Genomic DNA, 27,199 nt, shown 5'->3' with positions numbered 1-27,199 from the left:
CAGACTCAGTATCACATAAATCCACTAGTTCTACTTTTCTAAACAAATTACATCTTGGGATAACTAACCACCTGATGACCAAAGAGCTGATTCAATTACTTCTAAAAGGCTAAAGTTCTCAGTCACTCCTGAAATTATTTTTTACATCTCCTATAGACCAAAAGGAAACAATTTCCAATCAACTCTCATGTTGCGTGAATTTTCAGAGTTAATAATGGGTGATCTTTAGTTTGATCACAAATTACCTTTGTCTTCCAGAACGTCGTCAATAGTTATGATCCAAATTAGAAATCAAGGAATTATCTTTTATTTCTCTCTCAATATGCACAGCTAACCACCAAGTCCTACTATGCTTTAACTACAATGGCTTCTTTTTTCCCACTGTTACTATCTTTACTTTGCTTTCTCAAATACCTCTTTATTGAAATTACCTACAGGTTCTCTTTGTTCCCAATTCATCCTAAGCATTGCTGTCAACATTTCTCTGCAAAGTAGTTGTATTAATGACTTCTATGCTTACAATCCTCTCTGGTTTCCTGATATCTGCAAGATACTTAGAATTGCTAGGCTCAGTACACAAACGTCTGTTATATCTGAGCAAGCACCCTTTGACCAGTTTTTCTCTTCCCAGTTCACACCATATCAATCGTGTACTCTGAAGCCTTGTCCAGCTCCAGAGGCAATAACAGACTAACCTGACCAGTATATTAACTCTCACAGTCACCAGCTAAGAGTCTAAAACTATTCTTGTTTTAATAGGATCAATACTCAGTGTGCCCAGAATGAGAATTTGATACTTTTGGGCTCAGAAAATGGAGTCTTTTCATTGGTTGCCTGGTGACAGTTAATGCTCTTCTTCCCTGCAGGCACTGTGATCCCAGGGACTTACAGGAATCCAGTCATGTGTTCCCTCCATCATGCTACTAAAGAGCACAGTGCTTAGTCCCATGGTAATTTGAATTTATTTGTACCTTGGCTATAAATTCTCATTTGTCCACGCTGTATTGGAATTCATGTGCAGTCTATACTGAGCTCTCTTTTCCCTTCTTAACAGTTCTGAAAAATATCTGCTTTTACCACTTTAACTACTGTCTAATTTTGGTTTTTCTTTGAAAAGGCCCTGCAGGATCCGACTCCTGCCTCAATACTCTGCCTATATCCGCAGTGCCCCCTCACTATGTTTCAGAAATTATCACGTCCATTATTTTTTTTTTGGTTCACTTACAGTTTTCCTTTTTCTACCCTATCCAGAGTGTATGTTTCATGAGAACAGGAATCTTGATAGACTTATGAACTGTATAACTATCAGTGCCTGGCACATATAAGGCTTGGATCCATATTTGCTTAGTGAACAAATGAACTAACACACCATGACTTTTCTACCTCAGGACCTTTCATTATACTTTTCTTCAACTTTAATCATGGTCCACTCACGTTTATTCTTCACATTCAGATCGGTAGTTATCTCTCTAGAGTGGTTCTCTTGATCCCACCTCACATATCTCTAATCATGACCTATTTCTAATCTTGATTGTTTAATCTTTAATTGATCTATTGTTCATCTTTCCCACTTCAAAGTCAGGTCTGTGAGGAGGGCAAACATCTTTCTTGTATATCACTACATCACCAGTTTCTGTAGAGTGCATGGCACATAGTAGTCATTTTTGTTTTTTTGGCCTTACCACAAACTTCAGAATCTAAATCATGCATAAGATGCAACTGCATAGAAAATATTTGTTGAATAATGAATGCAAGTTACTCTTTCAGGAGAACACAGAGAAAAACTGATGTGTAGTTTTATTGTTTGATGCATTCTTGAGATTTTAAATGTATAGACAATCATGGACCAAAAATACTATTTTTTAAATATAAAATGGAATGATGATATTTAAGCCAACAGGAGGATTGAAGGAGGATAAAAACATTGCAAACTTCTTTAAGGACTTATTTTCTTCATCTTACCATGTATGAGCTATACTGATTTTAGACTAGAGCAATAAATAAAGTATTCCTGCTAAATCATATTAAACAATATTTGTATAGCATTCTATAGGGTATGGAGCACTTTCATATATAATAATATATTCAGTATTTGAGACTCAAAGCTTAGGAACGAGGTTATTAAAATGGCTCTGGGATTTAGCCATCATCAAATATTTAGAAAATTGGGGATATCAGGATAAAATGTAAGCATTAGTATTCAATGTGTCTTCCATGTGACGCCACCCAGGAGAATCTGATGCCAAACTTAATAGGAGTACCTGCTCCAGTGAAGGAAAATGTCTTTTGTTGGATTCTTCAGAACTGGAAATAACTGCTGGACCCAGAGCTAAAACTAACAGAGAGAAAAGTGTTTTGCAGTACTGACAGAACCAAGTGCCCCTTAGTGTGAAGGCACTGCTGCTCAGGGTGTTGTGGGATGAAGAGCAAAGTCAACCCTCCCCACATAGGAGCACATGCTTTTCACCAGAAAAGGAAACCAAATCCTCATTCTCCAAGTAGTGATATGTAGGTGGACGTTGTATCTGCAACGGTCCCAGCCCTTACTGTCCAAGTACAAAAGATGAATCTAGAGAAGAGACTTTTATCCAGTCTCAAGCAATTGACTCTAAATGTAAAAGATGTTTTAAAACTTAAGAATTCAACACTATGATTTTTATCATACTTAACTTCTAAACCTACTGTCAAGCGGACATTGTTATATTAGAGAAGATAACCCTTCCGTGGCATGTCTGTGTGTGTGCGTCCGTGTGCTGTGTGGGGTATAACCGAGATCTGGAACCTTGCAGTTCTGGGCATTCAGCTGGTGGGGGTGAGTGTGGCTGTCACATTGGGAGTTCAAGGCCTGCTCCTTCTCACCCCATCCCAGGCTTTGGAGGTGACAGTCAACACAACCATTGGCACAAATATTAAGTGTAAAAATTAAGTACTCATACCTAGATAAACCAGCTGTCTGCTCTAGGCATTAAGGTAATTAATTTTTAGTATAAAGGTATAAAATTATTTTCTGGTTATTACCTAAATAATAACATTTTGGAGAAAGAATATTGAAAATCACAAAAATAGGACTTTTTATCACAAATAAATTTTAAGAATATTTAGTACCTTAATTTGTATACAATTTATAACACATTATCAGAATGCCTGACTTTATTTTTTTCTAGTAAGATTTTAGATACCTCTTTTGAGAGAAACAGTGACATGTTTTATGGAAAGAGTTAGAAGGTCACAGTAGCAGTAGAACAAAGATACTATATTTTACAGAAGAAAACAACAGAAACACAAAAAATTTATTTGTCACAGGATGGTGAATAGTAAAGTATTCAAACTACTTGTATCATATATATTCTTAAGATGATTATATAGGTGGTAAGAAGTTTTCCTGAAAATATTTTACTATGGATGGTAAGATCCCTCATCCCTTGCTGGTATTGTTTTATTACTAACTACTTGGTACAGAATTTAGTTTTGGAAATTAAGTCACAGTTCTCTTTGTATAAGATGAAAAACTGCCAAAGGAAAATTTTATAGATGCTTGCTTTTGTATCTTGATTCCTATATTTAATCCTTGTTGACCTTTTTGAAACTTATGAACCTCTCTTTGTTTTCAGATTTTTTTATTCACAAAGTTATAATGATAATATTGCCTGCTTCATGGGATTCAGAAAATTAATGAAATAATAATCCTTGTCAAGTGATTAGAATGGGGCTGGGCACAATGTTAAGTGTAAAAATTAAGTGTTCATACCATGTCCACTCAAAAAGGTGATACCTGCTGGAACATCTTAAAGAATATTATGATTGGCTCTCTTTAGGAATTGGGAATTTAGGAATTGGGAGATTATCCATATCTCATCTGGATAATTTTTTAAATTTGAACATATGATTTAAGGTTAATTTATATAATAAACATTAGCTATTATTACTACTGACTAGCAAAACCTCACTAATAAAATGTTGTAACATTTAGAAAATAAAAAGTATTCTCTTTCTGAATGAAATAAAGAAGCTGTATTGCCATTCTTTCTGAATAAGACTTACTCATGAGAGCCCAGCCAGTGAGTAATCTGAAAAGAAAGTACCTGCAGGTAGGGATAGGGGAGGTGTGAAGTTCAGAGAAATGAACCCTGGTGTCGTAGCTGTTCACAAAACATCTTAATCCAAGACCCTCTCCCTTGTTTTGAGCAACAGCTTCAGGGAGGAACCATCATATTCAAGTGAAAGCCCACTATCACTGGATCTGCCACCAGTCACACTGACCCTGGAGAATGTGCAGATCACAGTGGTATTAAGCTTCTATTTAATTCCCTTTGAGGACCAAGAATATGATTCCATCAGCCAATGTGGAAGTAGAATTCAAACTGTTACCTCCTCTCTCATTCAGGTTCATTGAGAGACCACCAGGACAAGCTGACTAGGAACCTAATGTGAAAAACTACCAGATCGCACTACTCTCTTGCAAAATTATTCTCAATATATGATTTATATACCATAAAGAGGCATGCAGGAGTACGCTAAGTTGTGGTAAATGACAAATATCTTTTAAACAATAACATATTTGTAAATTATGTTACATTTTATAAAACCCTCATGCTTATTCCTTTTTTTAATGAAAAGTACATTTTACCATTAAGTTTAGAGTTTTTACTTCAATTAAATTCAACCCAAATTCAATTAGTGCTACATATTATAGTAGTATGCTTGATACTAGAAACACAATAATGACCAATAAGTCTAAATGAAAAAGTGATAGGGTTTTTATTAGAGTAAATGTAACAATGTTTGTAAAATATTATTTCCTGTTTCTGATACAAGATACATACTTAATAAATGGGAGTGATGTTTACCATTAATATTAAAAGGCTATTCTGTCTGCCACTATCTTGTAGGTGTTCACAGTGGACTTTAGACACAGTGAAAAATATTTAGCATTTACCAGTGTGTGGGAAAAGGTTTATTTAACATGGCCAATGCACTCTATTATATGCAAGTTCCATTTTTATTCCCTTGGGTTAAGGTTGGATACAGCTAGAGAATTATGTTCTACCATATGTTAGTTAACTAGATAAGTTAGAAAGTACCATAATAAAATATTAAAGAACAGGCCTGGAGACTCCTCAAAAGAATGCCAGATGTCCTGTTCTTATTTTATTTTAATCAATTTTGAATGTTTTTACATTTCACTAGATAGTATCATGTGTTAATATGTCTAACTTGTGATGCTAAATTTTTGGCTAGAGCCTATTTTTAATATAGATGCACCAAGCAGTACCATCTGTTTATTTTGAACTTCAAAAAAATATTTTCAGCATGTGGAATTGCTGAATGTAACTCAATTTGCACAGGAAACTTAATGCCTGGCATTATTCTAGTTCATTGATTATGTGCCAATTGAACCATGTTTATATTACTCAGTTTATTTTAGAAAAAAAAGTTAAAAAATAAATGTTATTTTTCAAATGTGCCCAAATATTTTAGTTTTTTCTCAGAGTATAAATTTAACTGTCAACAATTAGCAAATATATAAATTAGTATTGAGCATAAGACTTCTTATTAAATATGAGACCTTGCCTAAAAAATAAGATTTTTCTAAATAAATGCAATACTGTTTTCACCTGCTTTATTACTAGTGGTTTACCATATTGGAGGGTGGAGAGTATTGGTGATTGTCAAATTTTTTATCCATCAGAACATTTAATATATCATTCTTAGTAATATAAAGGAAGGACATTTTTCAGAAGAGAATGTCTTTTCTTGGTTATTCACAGGAATTTAGCTAACTTTAATTGCTAGGGATGTTGTGAAGAATTCCTATTATAGACTGTTAAGTTTACAAAATCGTACAGGTAACAATGAAATAAAACAAAGTTTCAACTGAAGAGTATGCCTCCATATTTGAAACTCAAATTACACATGCCTTTGTTTAGGATTCTAATTCAACTTCCAATACAAACTCCCACACAAACATCCTCATTGAGTGATTCTACCTGTAATACAGACATGAATCTAGGTACCATATTTTGCATTTTTTGTAACTAAGAGGAAAAACAAAGGTCAGGAGAATGGACAGTCAGTGGACACATGACTTTCAGAATGGCAACTGTTAATAAGCCATACTCAGAATTCCAATGTGCTCATATACAAGTCTGTTACAAATTACCAAAGCAATCTTTCATTTCCCATTATGGTATATAAAATGGGGAAGTATGTCTCAAAAGCATGTAGAACTTACTTGCATAAATGTATAACCAATCTCATTAAATTAACTTCAAAATTGTAACAAACTTGTTTTAATAATGAAAGGTTTGAAAATAATAGTGCTTCTAGATGAAGCTATTGTTTTAAAAGTCTTGATTAATGAGATGCACAGCAAGAAAAATTACTATAATGGTGAATGCTGATTCAGGATCTTATTTTTATTAAGTAGTTTATAGTGAGGGCTGTGACTATTTTTCTATTTATAGTGGCAGCTCTGGTTAATTACCTTGTAATGTATTGTGACATTAATGCACTAGTAAACCACTGGAATTTACACCCTTATTCAGTAATAAAATCTGTAAATTGAAGAATGCGTAAAAAGTCATCACAGGCATAAATTATGTGACCAAATGCCATGTATGATCACATTAGATTTAAACAATAGAATCTCTCAAGTCTGCTCATTGGTGGGTACATGCCACTGAAATTATATATTGCCTCTACTTTGAAGTTACATTATAACATCTTATTCTAAGCTATTTAGTGACTTGCCACTACATTTCCCATACAGTTACTAAGAGAATGTTGGTCACAATTAAAATGCACACTACTAAAGAGGAAACACATGCCTCAATGTCAGAAATATTTTTGCCCTAAAAACTGATAGCAAAAGTGAAAGAAATCAAGAGAATTGAAAGGAGGTAGGATAGTGACATGTGGATTAAAACCAAAATGATTCATAGGTAATAAGACAAAAATGAGATAAAAATATGTGAACATTTTTAGGAATAATTGTATTATTTTTCAGACTAGAGTTTGAAAAGACAATTCCAAAGATAACAATAATTAGTTCATTGCCTCAACTACTCAAAGCACAATTACTATTTTAAAAAGTACCAAGTACATCAAAATAGTTTAGATAAGAACAGAGTCAAATGGCAAAATATGTGAAACAGTCTGATAACATTTATCAAATAGTTCATAATTCTTACTGAAAAGTTCCCTGTGCTAATACTGGTAACTGTATTATTATATGTTTAAATGGCGTTTTGTATTTAGAGCATGATGAATATCACAAAATTAGGTATGATTTTCCTGTAAAAATACAGTCAAGTCTGTAAAATACACAAGGAATAAATGTATAAAACAATAATTTCCAAAACATTGACATGCACGTAGACTAGTGGAAATTGGTAAAGGAAGGGAAAAAAAGAGACTAGAGAGAGTCATAGGTCAATGAGGGAAGAGGAATACTTAGCCATATCTTTCATAATCTTTATACATACATATGAAAATTATAGTAGAAAAATAGAAAAAGGAAACCTAAAAAATTAGCTGAAATTAGTTTCCAGGTAGTTCAAAGGACATTACTATATAATCTCACCAAAAAAAAAAAAGAACAAAAGCAATTATTGGAGATAGAATTCCAAATTACTTTAAAAAATAATTTGTCTTATTGTACAAATTCAAATAAACACTTATAATATACATTGGAGATTTTCTCTCTCTTGTCTCTTTTTATGTGTCTATATATGTCTCTATACACACACACATATACATACACATTGATACAGACATATAGTTCACTTCTATAATTTGACTGCATATAAATATCAACAACAGTGTCAGAATAATTAAAAATAGTAAATGAAGATGAACAGTGGTAGTTGAAAGTTGAAATACTTTGCGGTTCCCAAGTAATGATATTGTATGCTACCTCTACCCCACTTCCAATATTTTGTTTTGAAATGAATTATTAGATAGTTTTTAAGAAAAAAAGTACGAGATATCTTGCAATGTTATTTTGGTGATTTATACAAACCCTTTATTTATTTAATGAAATGTTCTTTTTTTGAAAACTGTAAGACTGTGGCACACGAGATAGTGACTGTAAATGCAGCTGCCTTAATCACAGAGCTGTGACCATGGTCTCTGGGTCCATGTACACAGAGGAACGACATGAGAACTGGAAGTTATCAAGCCAGTCATTTTAAGGCACACAGAGCAATCTGAAGCAGATCTCAAACAGAGATGACTGATTCCAGTAATTCATTCTTTACCAGTGAATATCATCACTACTTCTACTTTTACTAAGATGGTGCCAATTTAAAGCAAAGCTTTTAACAATGCCTCCTTACCTACTAACTCGTCAGGTCCTACTTTATGCCAAGTATTTGTCAGGCATTTGACTATGTTTCACTCAGCTATCCTAGTAAACTTGCCAGGGTGCCATGTTATCCTTGTTTTACACGTGAAGACAGAAGCTGCCAATGGTCATGCAGGTTTGCCTGGCTCCAAAGCCCACTTTCTTCCCCTGTGCCACAGCAGTGAACCCAAAAGTACAGGGATAGCCACGTTTTAACTAGAAGCTACCAGATGCCACACTCTATTCTATATTATTCCTAATCCTCACAGAGACACTGTGAAGTTCTTATTTTTCTTCTGTGCAGTAGAGGAAACTAAAGATAAGAAAGGTTTAGAACTCCAAAGTTTAAATTTATTTTAAATAAGTAAATGTATTCATTTAAATAATAAATCCTTTCATTTCATCAGTTTATTTTTATCTCATTTATTCTACATTTATTTTACTTTTTATCTGCCCATCTATGGTAGTTTGAAATGGCCCACGTTCCTCTCCTCCCTGTACCCATGGTCTGTTCTTCTGACTGTGGCTCCTCCATCAAGAACTGGAGCCTGTGTGTGCCCTGGTAAGTCTGGGGTGGGACATGTGACCTGTTCTGGCCAACAGGATATGGCAAACACGGCATTAGCAGAGTCCTGAAATATACCTGAACTTTGGAACGTGCCTGTTTCTTGCTAGAAACCCATCTCAATGGGAAAGGGCCTCTGCTAGCTGGAAGATTAGAACCACGTGGCAATCAACTCGGACGATTTCAGGTGACTGCTGGACATGTGAGTAATTTCCTTCCCTGGCACAAACCACTAGCTTGCTAACTACAAAACATCCAGTCATAGCCAAGTCAACACACTCACAACTCAACCAACTCAGACCATAATAAACATTAATAAATATTTCCTTTTTTAAACCACTTTGTCTGAAGAACTGAATCATATTAAATTTACCAACTTACACAAATAGGCCTTCATCTTTGGTAGGAACAGCATTCTACTAAGAATTAATGTGTCTAAAATAACACATCAACTTAAAATTCATCTATTCCTCATGTTGAGGAATGGTGTCATAAGCAGCTAAGCAGTTAATTAGTATAAACACCTAGAGGCATTTGTACTCCTTTTCCTGTACCTCTTGGATCAAATGCTACCCCTCTCTAGAATATTTCCCAGACCCTGCCGCTGCCACCTGCCTACTCCTAATTCCCAGTCACCTTTCACCTGCACTACTCAAACCGCCTCTGCTAATCTCTCATCTCCACTGACTTCAGAGATATTTTTCTCCTGTCAGGAATTGATAATTCTATGATGTAACACTTCACTGACTTAGGAATTTCTTTTTTAATTAAAAGTATTTCACGATTATTTTTTTTCAAGGGTAAAATACAAACTCTTTGGCATGTGATAAAAAATCCTTCATAATCAACCTCATTACGTCTTTCCAGTCTTTCTCTAGAACTGCTCTCATTTTACTCTGCACCCAGCACACTTCCCTAAAAAATATTACAACTTCTACATATCCATGTTTTGGCTCATTCTGCTTTCTCTTCCTGGGGCTCTCTTACCATCCCTGCTCCCTTTTTTTCCCTGAAAAATGAGGACATATCCTTTGGAATCTAGCTTGTCACCTTCACTTTCAGTTACTTAGAATTCACTGTATGAGTTCCTACTATGTGCTAAGCACAGACAAGTAGCTGGGGGAGACATAACAATCATGATACTCTCTGCCTACAGGACCTTATAGAAGAGAAAGGAAAGCATTCATCCTGCAAACTGAGATACAGTGCCTTTGGTGTAATAACTGAGGCAAGTACAAGAGATGTTTGGAGAACAAAGGAAGGCACTTTGCTCCTCCATGTTTGTAATACACTCTCTGTCTTATGAGTTAGTGTTAAAGTTGATTTGAAGAAAGGAAAGGCTTCACAGAGAAACCGAAGACAAAGCAGAGCCTTGACATACTGGTAGGGATTTGCAGGGCAGAAAAGAAACATGGGAGTCTCTTGGCAGAGGAAAGAGTGTATACAGAAAACAAGCTCAAAAAGTCAGACAATGACTTTTATTGTATCAAGTAATTAATACTGTTGAAAATATAAGAAAATGTACGGTGTTTACTTAAAACTGAAAAAAATGACCTTAAGATAGTTGGTATTTATAAAGTTAAAAACACATCTGTATTATGTCAACTTTGAACATTCCAAGACATTCTGAAAATCATTAATAAATATTTCTTTAAAATATCGAAAGAAAATTCTATATTAATATTATGAAATAATAAATGTTACTTTAACTTTTATTTTGCATGCCTAGTTATTTAAAAAATATTTAAACAAGTGGCATTAATTTAAAATACATGATTTTAATTTATATATTTTAAAAAGTAAATGTTTATATTAATTCTAAAATGACTTTCAAAAAGAATAATAATAAAATATCAAATATCATGTTGCAAGAAAATAAATCTGTCAATATGATTTATATTAACACATCTTAATTTATCAAAGATAGGATTGATGAAGAAGAAACCTAAAAAAGTAACTGTTATCTGGTTATCTCTAAATCTAGGTTGGTTTTCACTTGTCTTCCACTAGTTGAATCACTATGGATCCCTATTTCTTATTTTGGTTTACAAACATTTTCTCAGATCAATATTTCACATTTTAGTGTATACATACATAAAACTTTCTGTTAGCAGATTCCTTAAACACCATTTCCCCTCTTTTAAAACAAGCACTGCATTGTAAAATATACACTTACAATTACCTTTAATTTCATTTATTACCTTCATCAAAGAATAGCCTGAGTTTCTTTTTCTTTAAATAAATAAAAATAAGCACTTACCTCTAACAGGGGGTCTTTCTAGCTCAGAGTCAAGGTGAATTGGTGGAGAGATGTATGATATCTGTCCATGGTGTGACTGCCCTGTGGACCAAAGAAGGAAATGTTAAGAAGACATCTTTTTACTTTTTTTTAATGATGTTACATTATCTTTTTTCACACTGAATTAATAGCTATTATAGAGTGGAGACAGATCTATCCAAACAGAAACATTAGGTGTCATCCAAACATCAACCAATTAAATCAGCCCTTCTTAAACTTATTATTTTTTTAGTTAAATTAGAAATTTACTGCAGAATGCCACTTTTGAAAATACAGTAAGAATGACTTATGAGAAAAGTGAAATGGAAAAACTAAAAACAAAAACATTCAAAATGCAAGTCTCCATTTTTTATTGTTAAACAGACATTAAGTACTCAATCAATTTGCTGTTTCTAAACACTCTCAATTTCTGCATTTATTTCATTGCAGATCAGTGATAAACAATCTGCAGATTGGCATCATTTTCAGACAACACTTTGATGGCATTTATTTAGATAGCTTTACAATCTTAGTTAATTTATATTTTATTTTTAAGATTTGCTTCCATTATTTGAATAGAGAACCACTCCTACCTGCTTATTGTATTTGATGGAAAAACAATAACCACAATATAAAAAGCTGATATATTGATTCATTCTCTTTTCCTTGCAAAGCAATCTGCCAGTTCACATACATATTTGTAATACACTTTCTGTCTTATGAGTTAATGTTAAAGTTGATTTGAAGACCAAGATGCTGACTGAAAAAACTGCCAATTTAAAAACAAAAGAATGTTCTATGCTCAGAGTAGCTATAGTTTGTATACTGATGATTCAGTAAGCAATTAGGATTTCAAGGCAAGAAAGCATAATCGCAGTCAGTTCAATTTCCAAAGCTACTTTATATAAAGAAGGTTTAGGTAGAACTGGAGGACCCCGACTTTCTACAATGGGAATATGCAGTTATATTTTACACATTTACTATAGCAATTTACAGGGTTGTTAATCTCTTTTCCTAAACAAGGAAAGTTAATGATACATAGATTATGATAACAGTTAGGGTAACCTTCCCGTTTCAAGTAATATTCGACTTGTAATAAACTCTGCTGATTCCTCTTATGAGGCACATTTCAAATAATTAATATGGCTCCCTGTTGGTAGTAGCTGCTGTTACTCCCAGCATTTTTCTAGCTAACGGCAGACACAGTGGAGAGGCTGTAATATACAGATCCCCTTATAATGGTAACTAAGAATACTGTGCATTCACTGACCGTGTTTCAGTGGAATACTAAAGGCACTATTAGAAAAGAAATAAGACAGTGATTGTGCACTGTTAGCAGTCTATGTGTAATATAACTTAGTAAAAACTTGAGATTTTCTTAATTACAAAAACACCTGATGTTTATCTATGTTGCACACTTGCTTGCGAAAACATTTTTATTTGCAAGGTCTCATGTCATTACAAATGAATTGATTTGAAACTTTATCAATCTTGCAAATTAAAATAAGAATCTTTCCATTTACATGAGTTCAAAAATAACTTCAGCATATAAAATACTGATTTCATGTCTAATCAAGAAACACGACTTTCACCACATATAACAGTGATAAATACCATGCACTGATGCATTCATCATCTCCTTTTATGCAACTAACATCACTATGAGAATGCAAAGGTAGGTACTGTGTTAATATACATACGTTTTTTTCCCCCAAGAAACAAGCTGGGGAGATTAAGTAGCTTGCTCAAGCATGTGCAGCTAGTAAACAGCAAGGCCAGCAGAATTTTGACTCCAAATCTGAACAGTTTTCATCTATATTATAATACTATTTTCAAAGAAGTTCTCAGTATCCTAAACCTGGGGGGCAAAAGTGTGTATAGATTTTAGTGATTAAACTCTGAGAAGTAACTGCTTTTCGAACTGTCATCCCTACATACAGTTTGAAGTACAGAGTCCCTTTAAATGCCACGTTTGCTTCTGTTCTCAGGATAAGCATGTAACTTCTATAGAGCACAACAGGGAGGTGTGGGGTTGCACGAGATCACAGCGTGTATACCCTAAGGGAAAAGAGACTATCAAAGAGCCAGCAGAATGGGATGGGCATTACTGAGTCAAGCCCTGAACTCGGTTTGCCATAATTTTCATTTCCTCTTCATAGAGAAATTTAGCGAACTGCAGGCTAGTCTGCGGCAGGGAAAACCGCAGTGGTAAGAACTGAGCCAGACTCTAAAGCCTTCAAGGAGGGCAGAAATGAATAGATTTTTAACCTGGTGACTGAGATTTCTGACATACAGAACAAAAACCTGAAATTATGGAGGTTGCTGATGAGTGATTGCATTAATCAAATTCTTAAAAAGATGGATGCTTCACCTTAGATCAGTGGTCCTCAAACATGTATCTCCACAAAAACACATAAAGGTAATTAAAATTATTTTAATCTGTGGTTAACTAGGAAATGATTCTTAGGGAGGGAATCACTCATCATCAGGCAGAGCAGAGCAAAACATGGGAAAAGGACCATTTGGAAAATAAACCCAGTGACTAAGTTCTACCACCTACCTTAAGAATTACTGAAAAAAAAAAAGTAATGATAGTAAACTTCATTTAAAACCATAAATAATTTACATATACATTTGTCATAGACATTATGGTGAGCGATGTGCAATAAAAAAATGTGAATGGTTCAAAAAGAGCTTAGGAAGAGAAAAACCATGGCAAACACATACTGTTTTTAAAGATTCTACTAGACTCCTCTTAGACAGGGAACACACCTGCTCTCATTGATCACCTTCTCCACTAGCTCACCACCTTACACTGGACTTGCCTGGTTACAGAAGCTTTAAATGCAAATATGCAATGTGTTGCTATTTTTGCCCTTACTTCCCAAATATTTTGTCTTAATATTTTTAAACAGATCTTCATTTGCTTTAATTTATATTTGGTTATAAGATTATTTCACTATGTGTTCTTTTTTTCCCATTTTGAGTGAAATTTCTTGATAACCTTTATTGGACTTTTCTGGTGGTTGCTGTTGGAATAATTAGTTATCGACTTTGGCCTTAGCTCCTTAGTGCTACATGTTCTGATAATAACTTTTAGTGACCTTCTTCATTCTATTTCTTACATGAAATATACTCCAAAATTAAGATTAATCTATTAATCTCTTTTATTTAATTCTTTTGTGTTGTGGAATTTAAATTTTAAAGATTGATTTTATAGGAAATGCAATTTAGGAGACAGAGTTTCTTGGCATTGCTACTCACCTGTCATTATATATTAAATTCCAACTAAGTACTTACTAACAGAGTAAACAATGCTTAAAGACAGATTTCATAAAAGAATTAAATGGAGAGAAAAAAGCCTCATGGTTTGTTGCTAAGGGGTCTAGAAGAACAGTGGCAATAAGGAAAAAGGTGGGTAGCTTATGAATTTATTTTTATTCATTTTTAGTTGGTAAAATGATAATTTGCATTGAAATGGCAAATATATGTGTATTTATCTGTACATCTATGCGATATATCTATGCTGATATATAATTTACATACCATACAATTCACCAATTTAAAGTATACCATGGTACTTAGTATATTCACAGAGTGGTGCAACCACTACCACCATCAATTTGAGTCCATTTTCATTGCCACAAAAAGAAATCCCAAGCCCATTAGCGGTCACTCTCCATTTCCTCCCAACTCACCTCAGCCCTAGGCAACCACTCATCTTTCCATCCTTATAGATTTGCCTATTCTGGACATATAAATGGAATTTATATAGATGGAATTACAGTAGTCCCCCAGGGAATATGTTCCAAGAACCTCAGCGGACACCTGAAACCATGCATAGTACCAAAACTTACATATATCAAGCTTTTTCCTATACACACATACCTATGATAAAGTCCAATTTACAAAATAGACACAGTAAGAGATTAGCAATATTACCTAATAGTAAAATAGAACAGTTGTCACAATATACTGTACTATAAAAGTTAGGTGAATGTGTTTTCTCTAACTCACCCTCTCAAAATATTTTATTGTACTGCATTCACCTTTGTTATGATGATGTGAGATGATAAAATGCCCACGTGATGAGAGGCAGTGCAGTGAATGACAGAGGCATTGTGATACAGCATTAGGCTAATATTGACCTGGGGACAGGTCATCCATCAGGAGGAAGATCACCTGCTTTGTGATCACCAGTAACTGAAGCAGAAAAGGAAGCCACAGCTGTGGGGGGACTACTGTTTACAACTATATGGGCTTTTGTGATCAGCTTCTTTCCCTCAGTATGTTTTTTAAGGCTCATCCATGGGGTAGCCTGAGTCAGCACTTCATTCCTTTTTGTTGTAAATTATATTCCATTGTACAAACCTACCACATTTATTTAACATTCATCAATCGATGGGTATTTGGGATCATTTCTACTTTCTAACTATTTGAATAATGTTGCTATGAATCTTCATGTACAAGTTTTTGTGTGGACATCTGTTAACATTTTTCTTGAATTTTTATACCTAGTCATGGAATTACTGGGTTATACAGTAACTTTAGCTGAAAACATTTGAGGAACTGTCAGTCTGATTTCCAAAAAAACTGTGTCATTTTATTTTTCATTACAAGTATATGAGGGTTCCAGTATCATGGAGATGTTTTACAGGTTGTTGTTTTTAAGGTGGTAGTGCAGTTAAGTCAAGGCTGATTGGATTTTTATATAATTAATATTTAAAGAATTGTGAAATTTTGGAAGGGAACAATCTCCTCAAATGAATATGGAAAGATAAAACAGACGGGGTTTGGGTCAGAAGTTGTATAATTCATCACATGGAGAAAGTAGGAGAAAACTGATACAGCCAAAAAAAAAAAAAAAGAAGAGCAGTTTATATTCTGAAACAAGAATCCAGAGTCAGTTATGCCAAAAATGTAGAAATTTTAAGGGTGCTGGTGGGTAGATCCCACCACTATAGCAAAACACCAAAGGCCATTATGGATTCTGGTTAAGTCATTATTTTTCTATATTCAATCTCTTTTTTAATTTCCATTTAATTTCTATTCCATTGAGGAATCCTGTGCAATTTTTACCACAGTTCAAATACATAAAAGACTTGACCAACATTAGGAACAAGAAAAGGCTTTTATCCACTCATTTTTCTGCTGTCAATACTTGTCCATCATAATGCAGAAATATATTTTTAGAACTGCAGAATTTGGAGTGAGAGACATTTGATAGCTTATAGTCCCAAACCTACATTTGAGAATGAGGAAACTGACATCTTGAGAAATTGGTGACTTTAGAAAGTTAAATCAAGGTAGTGGTTGTCAAATGTGATGTTAAGGGACAGTAAGAAAAGGGATGCTTTATAGCTAGCCTGAAGAAAACTGCTCAGTCTTCATCGTCTCTTACCTCCGAAGTCTTCCTTAGTGAGCCTTTATTTTCAAGGGGCATGGATGATATTTCAGGTGTAATGAGACATTAAAGCAGTTGAGAACTATTTATTTATGAGAATATATGTTTTTTCTCCATAAGCCTATGTCTACAAACATAACAGGACATCATGCCTGGAGCACAGAGCTCCTGTGTGGATGTCCGGGCCCTGCCACTTTTTAACCATTTAGCCATTAGCCATGTAACTTATTAGCCAGCAACTATTAAGTTGTTTAACTTCTACCTGCTTCAGTTACCCCATTTGTATAATGGAGATGATAATAACACTTAACTCATAGGGGTGTTTTGACTACTAAGTGAACTTATACATATGCAGTAATTAGAGCAGGGCTTGGGATATAGTAAAGTACTTAGAATTTTTAGCTGTTATTATTATAAATTCATTTCATTCATTAATTCATCAACCAATATTAGCTGAGTACGTAACACATGACAGTGACTTTCTCGGTGTATGGCACTCATGCAACATGCTAAGGGTAATAGAAACAAATTAGAATAGGCTAAAGGGGATCTGGAGTGGAATGGGCAGGTTGCAATTTTAAAAAGGGTAGACCTAATTTAATTTCCATGAACAGCATTTAAAGAGTTCAAGAGAAGAAAAGAGAAAATATCTGACTTTTATAGGAAACTACAAAAAGATAAAAGTAGAGATAAGGGTCCAAACCTAAATTTAAGATTTAAGAATGAGTGAAATGGGCTGGTATCAGATGCTTTTTCCTCACATATTTATTTCAAATTTTATAGATATTAATAATGTCACCAATAATCAATAAATATAAGGAGGCATAAATAAAATACAGAGAAATGTAATTGGAAAAATGAACAACTTTCTTACTAAAGTAAAAACAAACTACCATAAAGTCCCTATTGGTTTCTCCAATTATACCATCTTTCAGCTCAATATTTTTTCTCATTTTCTATACAGTGTTATAAACAAATCTAATAGTTTATGGCTCTCCAGGAAGATTTTATGTCTTCTTTTTGTCTGTTTGTTTACTACTGATCTTGAATATTTCCTCTAGAGATAGGACATTTCCCCTGCCTCAAAACAATAAAAGAGACCTTACATTCTTGCTCCTAGGTTTTTAAATGATATTATCACTTTTCTTTCACAACCTTTAGTGGAGTAAGTTACATCTCTGCATCTCTCTGCCCTATGATAATCACGATTCATGTGGAATGAGGAAACTTACATTAAATTACATCTAAGAATGTCATGTGAAATTTTTCAAATATTCTGAAAGTAGCTAAGTAACCTCAAAGAAGAAAAGGAAAACCTTTAATTTCTTGTTGAAAATAATCTCAGCTACTGATAAAGAATAGCAGAGGACACTGTGCTGTCTGTGCTGATGGAAAACTGGGCATGCCTAGCATTGTAAAAACTTGTGTTCAAATCCCAGTCTGACTATACCCATCCAGCATTTATAAAGTCAGCTTTCAGATGTAAACACCGATCAAAAAAACATCATCAAAGAAAACAGTTGTAAAAAGTTGCCAACTTGTTACCTATCTTTTCACTCTGGTTTCCTTTTCTCCCTTCATCTTATTACTCATACTTATTTTCAGTGAATTTAGTAAAATATGAGGTAGCAGAGGAACAACGACATGCTTGACTTATTGAGACTATGAAGCCATTAATGGAGGCACAAAGGTCACAGATGGGCTTCTTCCCAGTGGGTATTATCTGCCACACAGAAAACAGATGGAGCAATTTAAGGCAAAGGTAACTTTCCCGATTGTATGTGTAGATGTGTGTATTTCACTCAGCGAATATTTTGTCAGCGCAATATTTTTGCCACTCGTTGGTGGCCCATATTAACAATGCCATGTGAACAACATAGTATAATCCCTCCACCAAGAGGTTTCCGTTTAGATATAGGATTAAGCAACTACAGGGGAATATGACGTGTATGAACCATGACAGGTGAGGGCAGAGCACCACGGCAGTATCTCCTGAGGTGAGAAATGCAGGCACACACGTGGGAGCAGGCGGCGGGAAGGAACCACACGCCTAGTCCAACCAAGGCCGAGGGCGGGCGTGGGGCAGCAGGAAGAACACGGTGGGCCCAGCTTCCGGGTCACAGGAGCAGGAGGGAATGGGGTCAAAGAATCGTCAGAGAAAGGTGGGTGAAAAATATTTTTTGACTAAAAAATAATAAAAGTTTTCAGAATGTACAAAAAAAAAAAGAAAGAAAAAAAGACTAAAGACCATGAGTATCAACAGTGGTCCATTCAGAACTTAACACTGCTTAGCTCCCTCCTGCCACGCCCCTTCCTCATCCCAGAATATTTTGAAGCCAGTCTCAGGCTTCATATAATTTCATCTGTAAATTATTTAAGTATGTATCTATAAATTAGGGGAGCTTTTTAAAAATAACCATAATGATACCTAAGAATTGTGAAGCTATAGTATGAAAAATGAATTTAATATCAAGATATTTAAGGCAATTGTCAATAGGAAATCAAGACTGAAGGAAATCAATCCACTTAGCCTGCAAAACAGCCAATTGGTCCTAGTGTTGAAACTATGTTGGGCTGAAGAATGCTTTTTATTTGTGATAAATTTCAAGTGCTTATGGATATAGGGGACAACTATTCCATAAAACCATACAAATGCTTTTCTTTCTTTTACAAGCATGAAAATAGTCTTGGTATTTACATGACAAACATTGAATTCTGGAAGCATCACTTCAAAAACTATTCCATGAATTCTCAAAGATCTACTGTAACAAGCATTACAACAATTAATTGAAAAATAAAAAAAGAAAAATACATCAGGGCATTTACCTTCCCTGAATTTCTAGTTGTTTTATTTTAAGTAATCCCTCAAAAATAAACAGGAATGAACATATTAGAAAACTGAAGATCATATTAACAAAATAGTTATTTTCCAAGAGCTTAATACTAAGAAGCACATGTGAGGTCAATATTGTTTCCTATTTTTAAAAGGCAGTAACTAAAGCTCCAGAAGGTTAGGTGCATTTTCAAAGGTTACATAACAGTGTGAGTGGGAATCAAGTTTCAAATCCAGAGACCACATTCTTACTATATAGCTCACTGCCCCCACATCCTATAAATACACCCACAGGGGTGGGAGAAGAAGGAAAATATACTATGGTTTCTGAAACATTAGCAATTTTTAGTTCTTTGTTTCTAGGCTACCTAAAATTAAGTATTTACGTTGCTAAAAGACTAAGTCACAGAACAATCATGGTTCTAAAATTACTTTTCTCAGACAATGAGCAAAACATCATGTTCTGCTTAACAAGAGAGTAGGCATATTAGTCCTCTCCTGGCACTTAAAAGAAACTTATTTTAATGGATTTCTTTGAAAGGGTTAAGTAATACAGATCTTGAATTACTGTGATTTCCAAAAGCTGGACGAAAGATTTGAAGTGAACCTCAAATCCTGTCCACACAACACACAAACATCGTCTCTTTTTTAACATCACTGTACTGAGCTGATGTTTTGCACATAGTAAGATAAGAAAATATTCTACTCTCCAAGAGGTTAATACTCAGTCTAATTCCACTGAGGGTATGAGTGCTCTGGGTGGGGAGCTCTGACAATGTAGATTAGAAAAGTCAAAATTTGGGTAAGATAGGCAAACCTAAACAGCAGAACTGTGATGTTATTAGCATGGACTAAGGGGTCAGTAATTCCGGTTGGTCAATTAACAGAGGAGACGAAGAGGTTGTTCCTGAGCCCCCTTCTCTGCCAGAGCACTTCTGATTGAGGAACTGAGGTCACCTCAGATATTCTGCTTACAGCTGTGGGAAGCAGAATAATGGTTCCCAGAAGACGCCTGCTTCCTAATCCTGAGAACCTGCGGATATGCAGCCCTAGATGGCAGAAGGGTCTTTGCAGATGTGATTCAGTTTGAAATGGGGAGATTATCCTATCTGATCACATGAGTTCTACAAAGTGGAAAAGGAGGTGATTCATTGTGAGAAAGACCAGACAAGGCCTTGCCAGCTTTGAAGATGGAGGAAGGGGACCAGAACCGAGGAATGCTTCTGGAAGTTAGGAGGCTTCCCACAGTCTATGGAAAGAACTGATTTTAGTCCAGTGAGACCCATGCTGAGCTTCTGTTCTGGAGAACTGTAAGATAATAAATTTGCATTGTTTAAACTTCTAAGGTTGTGACAATTTGTTCCAGCAGTGACATAAAACTAATACAAAACATACCAATTGGTATTTATTTCAATTCTAAAAAAATCCTGTTCTTAAATTTTAAATTATTAAATGTACTAGTTATTTGAATAAATACTATATGTACATGATATATATTCAACTTTGACAAAATGATAGCATCTAACCAACCTGGTGATCTCTTATAGGCAATTTCTTTTTCCAAGAATCTTGTATATCTTTCTGGAGTTACTCAATCCCTTATTGCACACACATACATACACAGAGACACATATGTGCACACACATACACAATCATACATATATTTATTTGAATTGTTGGCATATTAAAACACACTAATATTCTGCATGCTGGCAAGCCTGCTCTAAAAGGTAATTCTAGAGCTTCAGTTCTTTAACCATGACTTTCTAACACACATAGATCTCTGCAATACATTATTAAGAATGTACCTACAAAGTCACCAAAGGCACAGGTAATGTGACTTTCTAAAATCAGAAATAGGAGAACATTTATTAAGGCAATTTAATAACTTGATTCCAACTAAATGATAAACATAAAACACAACTATATATAATAAGATGGTTAATTAGACAAAATAAAAAATCAAAGAGGTGGGATGGTTCCTTTAGAAATTATCTAGCCTAACTGCTGTGATTTACAGAGGAGGAAATAGGTCCAGATAAGACTTAGTACATACATCAGATCACCCTCTATTTAAGGGCAGAGGTAGATATAGGATAAAAGTTATATGACTACTAGTTATATGCTCTTTCCTCTATTCTGTCTCTTTATCTTTTTTTTCTTTTTATTAAGACTTTATCTTTTTAAAGAAGTTTAAAATTTACAGCAAAAATTAAAAGGAAGGTACAAAGATTTTCTGTATGTCTCTTGTCCCCAGAACGAACAGCCATTATCAATATCCCCCACCAGAGTGATACATTTGCTTCAACTAATGATCCTACATTGTGACATCATTATCATCAAGTCCCTAGGTTACCTTAGGGATCACTCTTGGTGTTGCAGATCCTGTGGGTTTGGACAAATGTATAATGCATGTATCCATCACTGTGGTGTACTTTTATACATCATATTGTATGTTCATTATAGAATGCATTTTCATGGTCCTAAAAATCCTCTATGCTGTTCCTAGTCATCCCTCCCTTTGCTCTTTTTATCTTTTTATTTTCATGATAGAATATGTAGTAAGTGTAGAAACTTGGTTGGCTAACAAAATGGTGCTAGGAATGCTGCAATACAGGAAAATGAAGTTGTGTATAAAACTTAGTTGTGTATAAAAGATTTAGAATCAATCCACTTTTCCAAAATTATCTAGGCCACAGATTTTCTCTGAGATTTAATTTGCTCAGTTAATAGTGACATAAAGATTATTAGTGTCTAGTGCAGAATCAAGGTTCATTAAACATGAGTTTCTTTACCCTTCCCACTTCTTTAATAAATATTTCCTTTGGGGTTATTTCCTCATTGTGCTGTGCATTTCTGACATCTTAATCATCAGTAAACAAAATGATAAATAGAAGTAATGAAAAATAATTTATTTTTAAGTTTTTCTTTTATGACCTAATTTTTGGAGGGAAAGAATTAAGACATGAGAATTCTGGACCAACCTGGAATCATTCTTCATCATGTTTTCTGATACTCAGGATCTGACTGTATAGTGTAATATTAAAATGTAGGTAAGCTTGGCTATTGATTCAGAGTTTCTGCTATGTATCAGCTGTTTTCTTCTTAATATTCAGATACTTCATGGTGTTTTAAGATTAACATTCTATGCAGGATTATAATGAAATATATATGATCATCTTGGTTGTATGTCTGTTCAACAATGAGTTATTCTAAAATTGTAAATTTTTAAAACAAATAATCTAATGTTATTTTATACTAGTTACTGACTCTGGAACTTGCAAAGACTGAGTAAAATAGCTCTTCAACCTAAATAATGTCAAAAGAGAAAGAAAGGAACTATGGATGAGCTTCCATTAATTCCCTCAGTTACTCATACACATTTGGATAATATTTAGTGAGTGCCTATTATATGACTGATATCAGGTGCTGGAAATAGACCAGTGAACTGTCAACTCTTGAAACTTACAATCAGAGATATGAAACTATGAGCTTTAATTGGGAAATCCATTTGCTAAGTTAAGGGGAACGAAATAAATATGTGTGTGACTTAACAACAGGTGTTCAACAGATACTTTTATTTTTTATCTATAAGAAAGGTAAAAATAACCTTGATAACAGACATGTAAAATCACTTTTGGTGACTCAGGCAGAGGAATGAGCACAAGGCAGATGCTGTGACCCTATAAGACTGAAGACTTATTTGTCATGTTCACTCTCCTAATTCTCTTGATGCTTGGAAATATGATTCACCATATCATAAGTTCTTTTGAAGAGAGAGAAAAAGATGAGGTCTTTCCCATGGTATTTTTACTTATGGCAAAAATTACATGAAGGGTATAGTCTGAGTCTCTTGAAATCATGTTTTTACTCATAATTCAATTCATAAAAAACTTAATTTCAAAAGAGTATACCAATTATTTAACCTTTTTTAAAGTGCAGCCTAGATATCAAATTCCAAGATAATAAAAAGAGTAAAATAGGCTATCTACTCATTTTCTGTTATGAAAATATTTACAATATTTAATAATTTGTGTCTCCAGAAATTATGTAGTACATGGGAAAATGTGAATAGCATTATATGTATATATTTATAACTATCGTCACATTGTCACAAACACAAATATACACATACACACCTTGGCTACCCTTAAAGTATTCTAGGATTTTTTGAACTTGTTTTAACATTTCCTTATGTTACCTATTTTATCATGTCTTATGAAAATTTATTTATATTTAACTTAAATTTATAATTCTATATCATACTTAGTATAATTTTATAAATAATGAAACTGAAACACCCTTTAACTTCATTAGTCTGCCATTACTTAAGAGTAATCTAAATGAACACATTTAGTGAAGACTACAGAGGACAATTCAGATATAAAATTCCATGAGGATTAGAAACGTATCAACTTCAGTTTGTATGACTTCTCAGTCATCCTAAGACCTGCTCAAATGTTTTAGACATTGTAAGAAATGAATGCATTTATGGTGAAAATTCATATTAATGACATAAAAGAAATTAAGACAAATGTTAAAATTGCTATCCTTCAAATCATAAACAAGGCAAATCATAAAACTCTGGGAAAATTTCTTTCAAAAATGGAAATAAATTCATTGGGCAAATAATTTTGTTTAATTGAGAAGTGTTACACATTTGAAAACTATGTTAACTCTCTCAGCCTATTCACTTTTGGAAGAAAATATTCATGGGGTTCTTGAAATGGTCTCTACCAAATGAGACACACACCAATTCCCCATATACAGACTTTAATGCAGTACATTTACATAAAGCAGATCTTTAAAAAAATACTCTTCTTATGTACTTGTATTAATTGTATTTTCCCCAATAATTATTAAGTAGGTGGCAATTATATCATTTGGATAAACTATTAAAAAACTTGGATTAACTGGCACCATATTTCTATTTTGTATCTGTATTTAATAGAATTGAATATAGTGGATGCTATAAAGGAAAGACTGAAATTATGTGGTTAGGAGAAAGGGTTATGGTGCCTGAAATATAATATTAGAACTACTTCAAGGGAGAGCTAGCAGGTGAAAATTTGCTTCTAGAACCACAGAAGCAAGCAGTAAGAGGAAGAGACGGGGGTATGCACAACAAGAGGTTTGTTCCCTAGAGTACAGACACAGGAAGTTGGTCAGCTGTGCTTATTTTTTAAAGGTCTGCTTCAAAGACTATTCTAGCATGCTAAGAAAAACATAATGTGTTAAATCTTCTTGTCCTTCCTGTTGATAGATCAGAAAAGATCCAGTCACACTAACTTGCAAAGAAGACCGGTAAAGCATGTTAAAGAAAGCTGAAGCAGGCTCATGGAGGACAGCAAAAAAAAAAAAATGCTAACACTTTCCCTTTAGTCTCAGCTTCCAAGGAAAGGTCCTGGATATGAAAAGCAGCACTCTGGATTTGAGTGAATAAGTTACCAGTGGAGAAGTGTGACAATACAGATCTTAAAAGCTACTCATAATGTGTTACTCTGAAAGGGAGTCCATCAGACATTTTTCCTCACAGCTCTTACATCAGGAAATCTTTGAAAAGGTAGATCTATAGAGAATTAGAATGAGACCTTTGGATGCTAGAGTCATAGTAAACAAAACGTGTCTCAATTTACTTCAGAGAAAAACAGAAAAATGCAAATACATTCATTATAGGTGCAGTGTTCAAAGAAGTTCTTTATATGTATAGTTAGGCAAGCTAATGGAGAATCAGAGGTTTTTATAAGAATATATATATATGTAAGGTCTATTTGTGAAATTAATTATTTTTTTAAAGTAAAGAGACAGGGAGACACTTATTTTCCCCACAATTAGGTCAGAATCTGTCTTCTTTTCATCAACCCATGTGATCTGTGAGAGGATCTCTCAAGAAGCCATCCCAGCAGGACCTGCCAGCATGCTCAGGTAGTTGACTGAGACCAATCTATGCCCCCAAATCCTGAATTCAGGAAACTCCATGCAAAGGTATTTCCTCACAGGCTTACACAAGCAGATCAGAATGACCCAAATATAATCAGACCATATTGGCACAAAAAGAAATACAAGGATATTCTCCCAGTATGATGACAGTGAATTTTACCACCTAATTCTTTTCAATAAACTCTAAAATATATCATTGTATAGAATGAAACTGCCTGTAGTGAAATTTTGACAACTCCCCTCTGTGTGCTAAAATGCTGTCAGTGAAAAATGCGAACTCTTTGTGCAAACTGTTCATTTTTGACAGATTTATCCTACTTTTATGTTTGCAGTCTTAATCAAAGGAATTTGGAAAAGTTAGAATTTAGCTTTATGCTGAAAGACTAGGATGAGCTATTAGCATAATTTGGAGGTACTTGGCATTTATATTATAGTTATCTATAAAAACTGAAAATTTTCATAAAAGTGAAAACATTTATAAAGTAACAGTATGGAGTTTGATTGATTTTAAGATACTGTACATTAGATTTTAACACAAATATCTTTTTCATAGTTATGCCATATTGTTTGATAGCTTCGTTTTCCTCTTTAAGAAACTGATATATTATTTTCCTATTTCTAAAAAGGACATCTTATTTCATTATTGCAACATTGTATGAATAAACAAATCTATCAGCTTCTATTATATTTCTATTTTGATGAAAATTTTGTGTTATGTTAGTCTTAGGTTTTTTTTCTTTCAGAATTCATAGAAACAGCATAGGAGAAGAGATACTTATCAGAGATATAACCTCAAGTGAGATTAAAGCATTCATTCTTGTTCATACAGAATTTTATTTTGAGATTTACATTTGGGGAAAAGCAAAGAAGAAATAAACATGACTCTAAGGGCAAGTTTATTTAAAAAAATGCAGATACCTCCACTAGTATAAATTTAGATGACATTTGGTTGTGTAGAATTACATCTGTTTTCTCTGTTCAGCATCACATTATTCTAGGATGTGCATTCACCATTAATCCTGCTCAGTTTGAATACACTGGGTAAGGCTGGCCCTCTCCAGTATCCTCTAAAATCTGAGCCGAGTTCATCATCCAGGTCTGGCTTCTCAGAGGGTTCAATCGAATATGTAAGAAGACATAAGCAGATTCCCCAGAACTTGCTAGGGCTAATAGGGAGAAGGGATATTCCTCCTATGAGAGCCTGAGCTCCATGAAAAATACAGGTTTAAGGATGCCAGGGGTCATCTTGTTGCCCTGTGGAAGAAGTGTATCTGAAGAAGGATCCAGTCAGAAGCAAGGAGAGTATAGGGATTGAGTGAGATAGAGCCTTGATAACAGAATATGAACACCTCCTGTTTAATTCTGAAGCCAGCTTCACTCTTCAGATGCCCAGTTATCTAAGAGATTTCTTTTTTTTTTTTTTTTAAGCTTTAGCTATCTTGAGTTGGGCTTTTCTTGCTTTAAAACAAGGTACCTTGACTAATACTGTATGTGTAGTTGTGTCCATGTGTGTCTGAGAAGCAGAAGTTATTTTCTTACTTTATTAAGTGTACATTATAAAAGGAAGTTAAACACTAAGCTTTTTTCCTTGGCCACTCAAAAATTTACTAATCTGACTTCAATTAATTCAGACATGTATGGCTCAACTAATGCATCTTAATATATTACTTTTTGAATGGGAGTATTTGAAGGGCAAATATATGATTCTTCTAAAGTTTTTCATTAGCAATGCTCCTAATGTGCTTATTAATTAGCAATAAAAAAGACACATCTTGGAATTTTTAGGCAGAAATATCACAAAGAAAAAAAAACTGAGAAACTTGGCAAATCACTTT

The 27,199-nt window shown here is 34.1% G+C and overlaps 1 protein-coding gene across 22 annotated transcripts in view; it reads right to left on the bottom strand.

Moving 5' to 3' along the window:
• ADGRL3 (adhesion G protein-coupled receptor L3) overlaps positions 1-27,199 on the bottom strand; it is an 807,141-nt gene that overhangs the window by 215,146 nt on the left and 564,796 nt on the right. For all 22 annotated transcript variants that reach the window (XM_036895181.2, XM_057502261.1, XM_057502262.1 and 19 more), the window contains one exon: positions 11,170-11,250. In XM_036895181.2, the coding sequence (XP_036751076.2) occupies positions 11,170-11,250 (81 nt within the window). The remainder of the gene's footprint in view (positions 1-11,169; positions 11,251-27,199) is intronic.

Source organism: Manis pentadactyla, chromosome 5 (genome assembly GCF_030020395.1).
Source record: "Manis pentadactyla isolate mManPen7 chromosome 5, mManPen7.hap1, whole genome shotgun sequence".
NCBI classification, from domain to species: domain Eukaryota; kingdom Metazoa; phylum Chordata; class Mammalia; order Pholidota; family Manidae; genus Manis; species Manis pentadactyla.
Note: the sequence above shows the minus strand (reverse complement) of the source record. Positions and strands in the feature narration are given on the sequence as shown.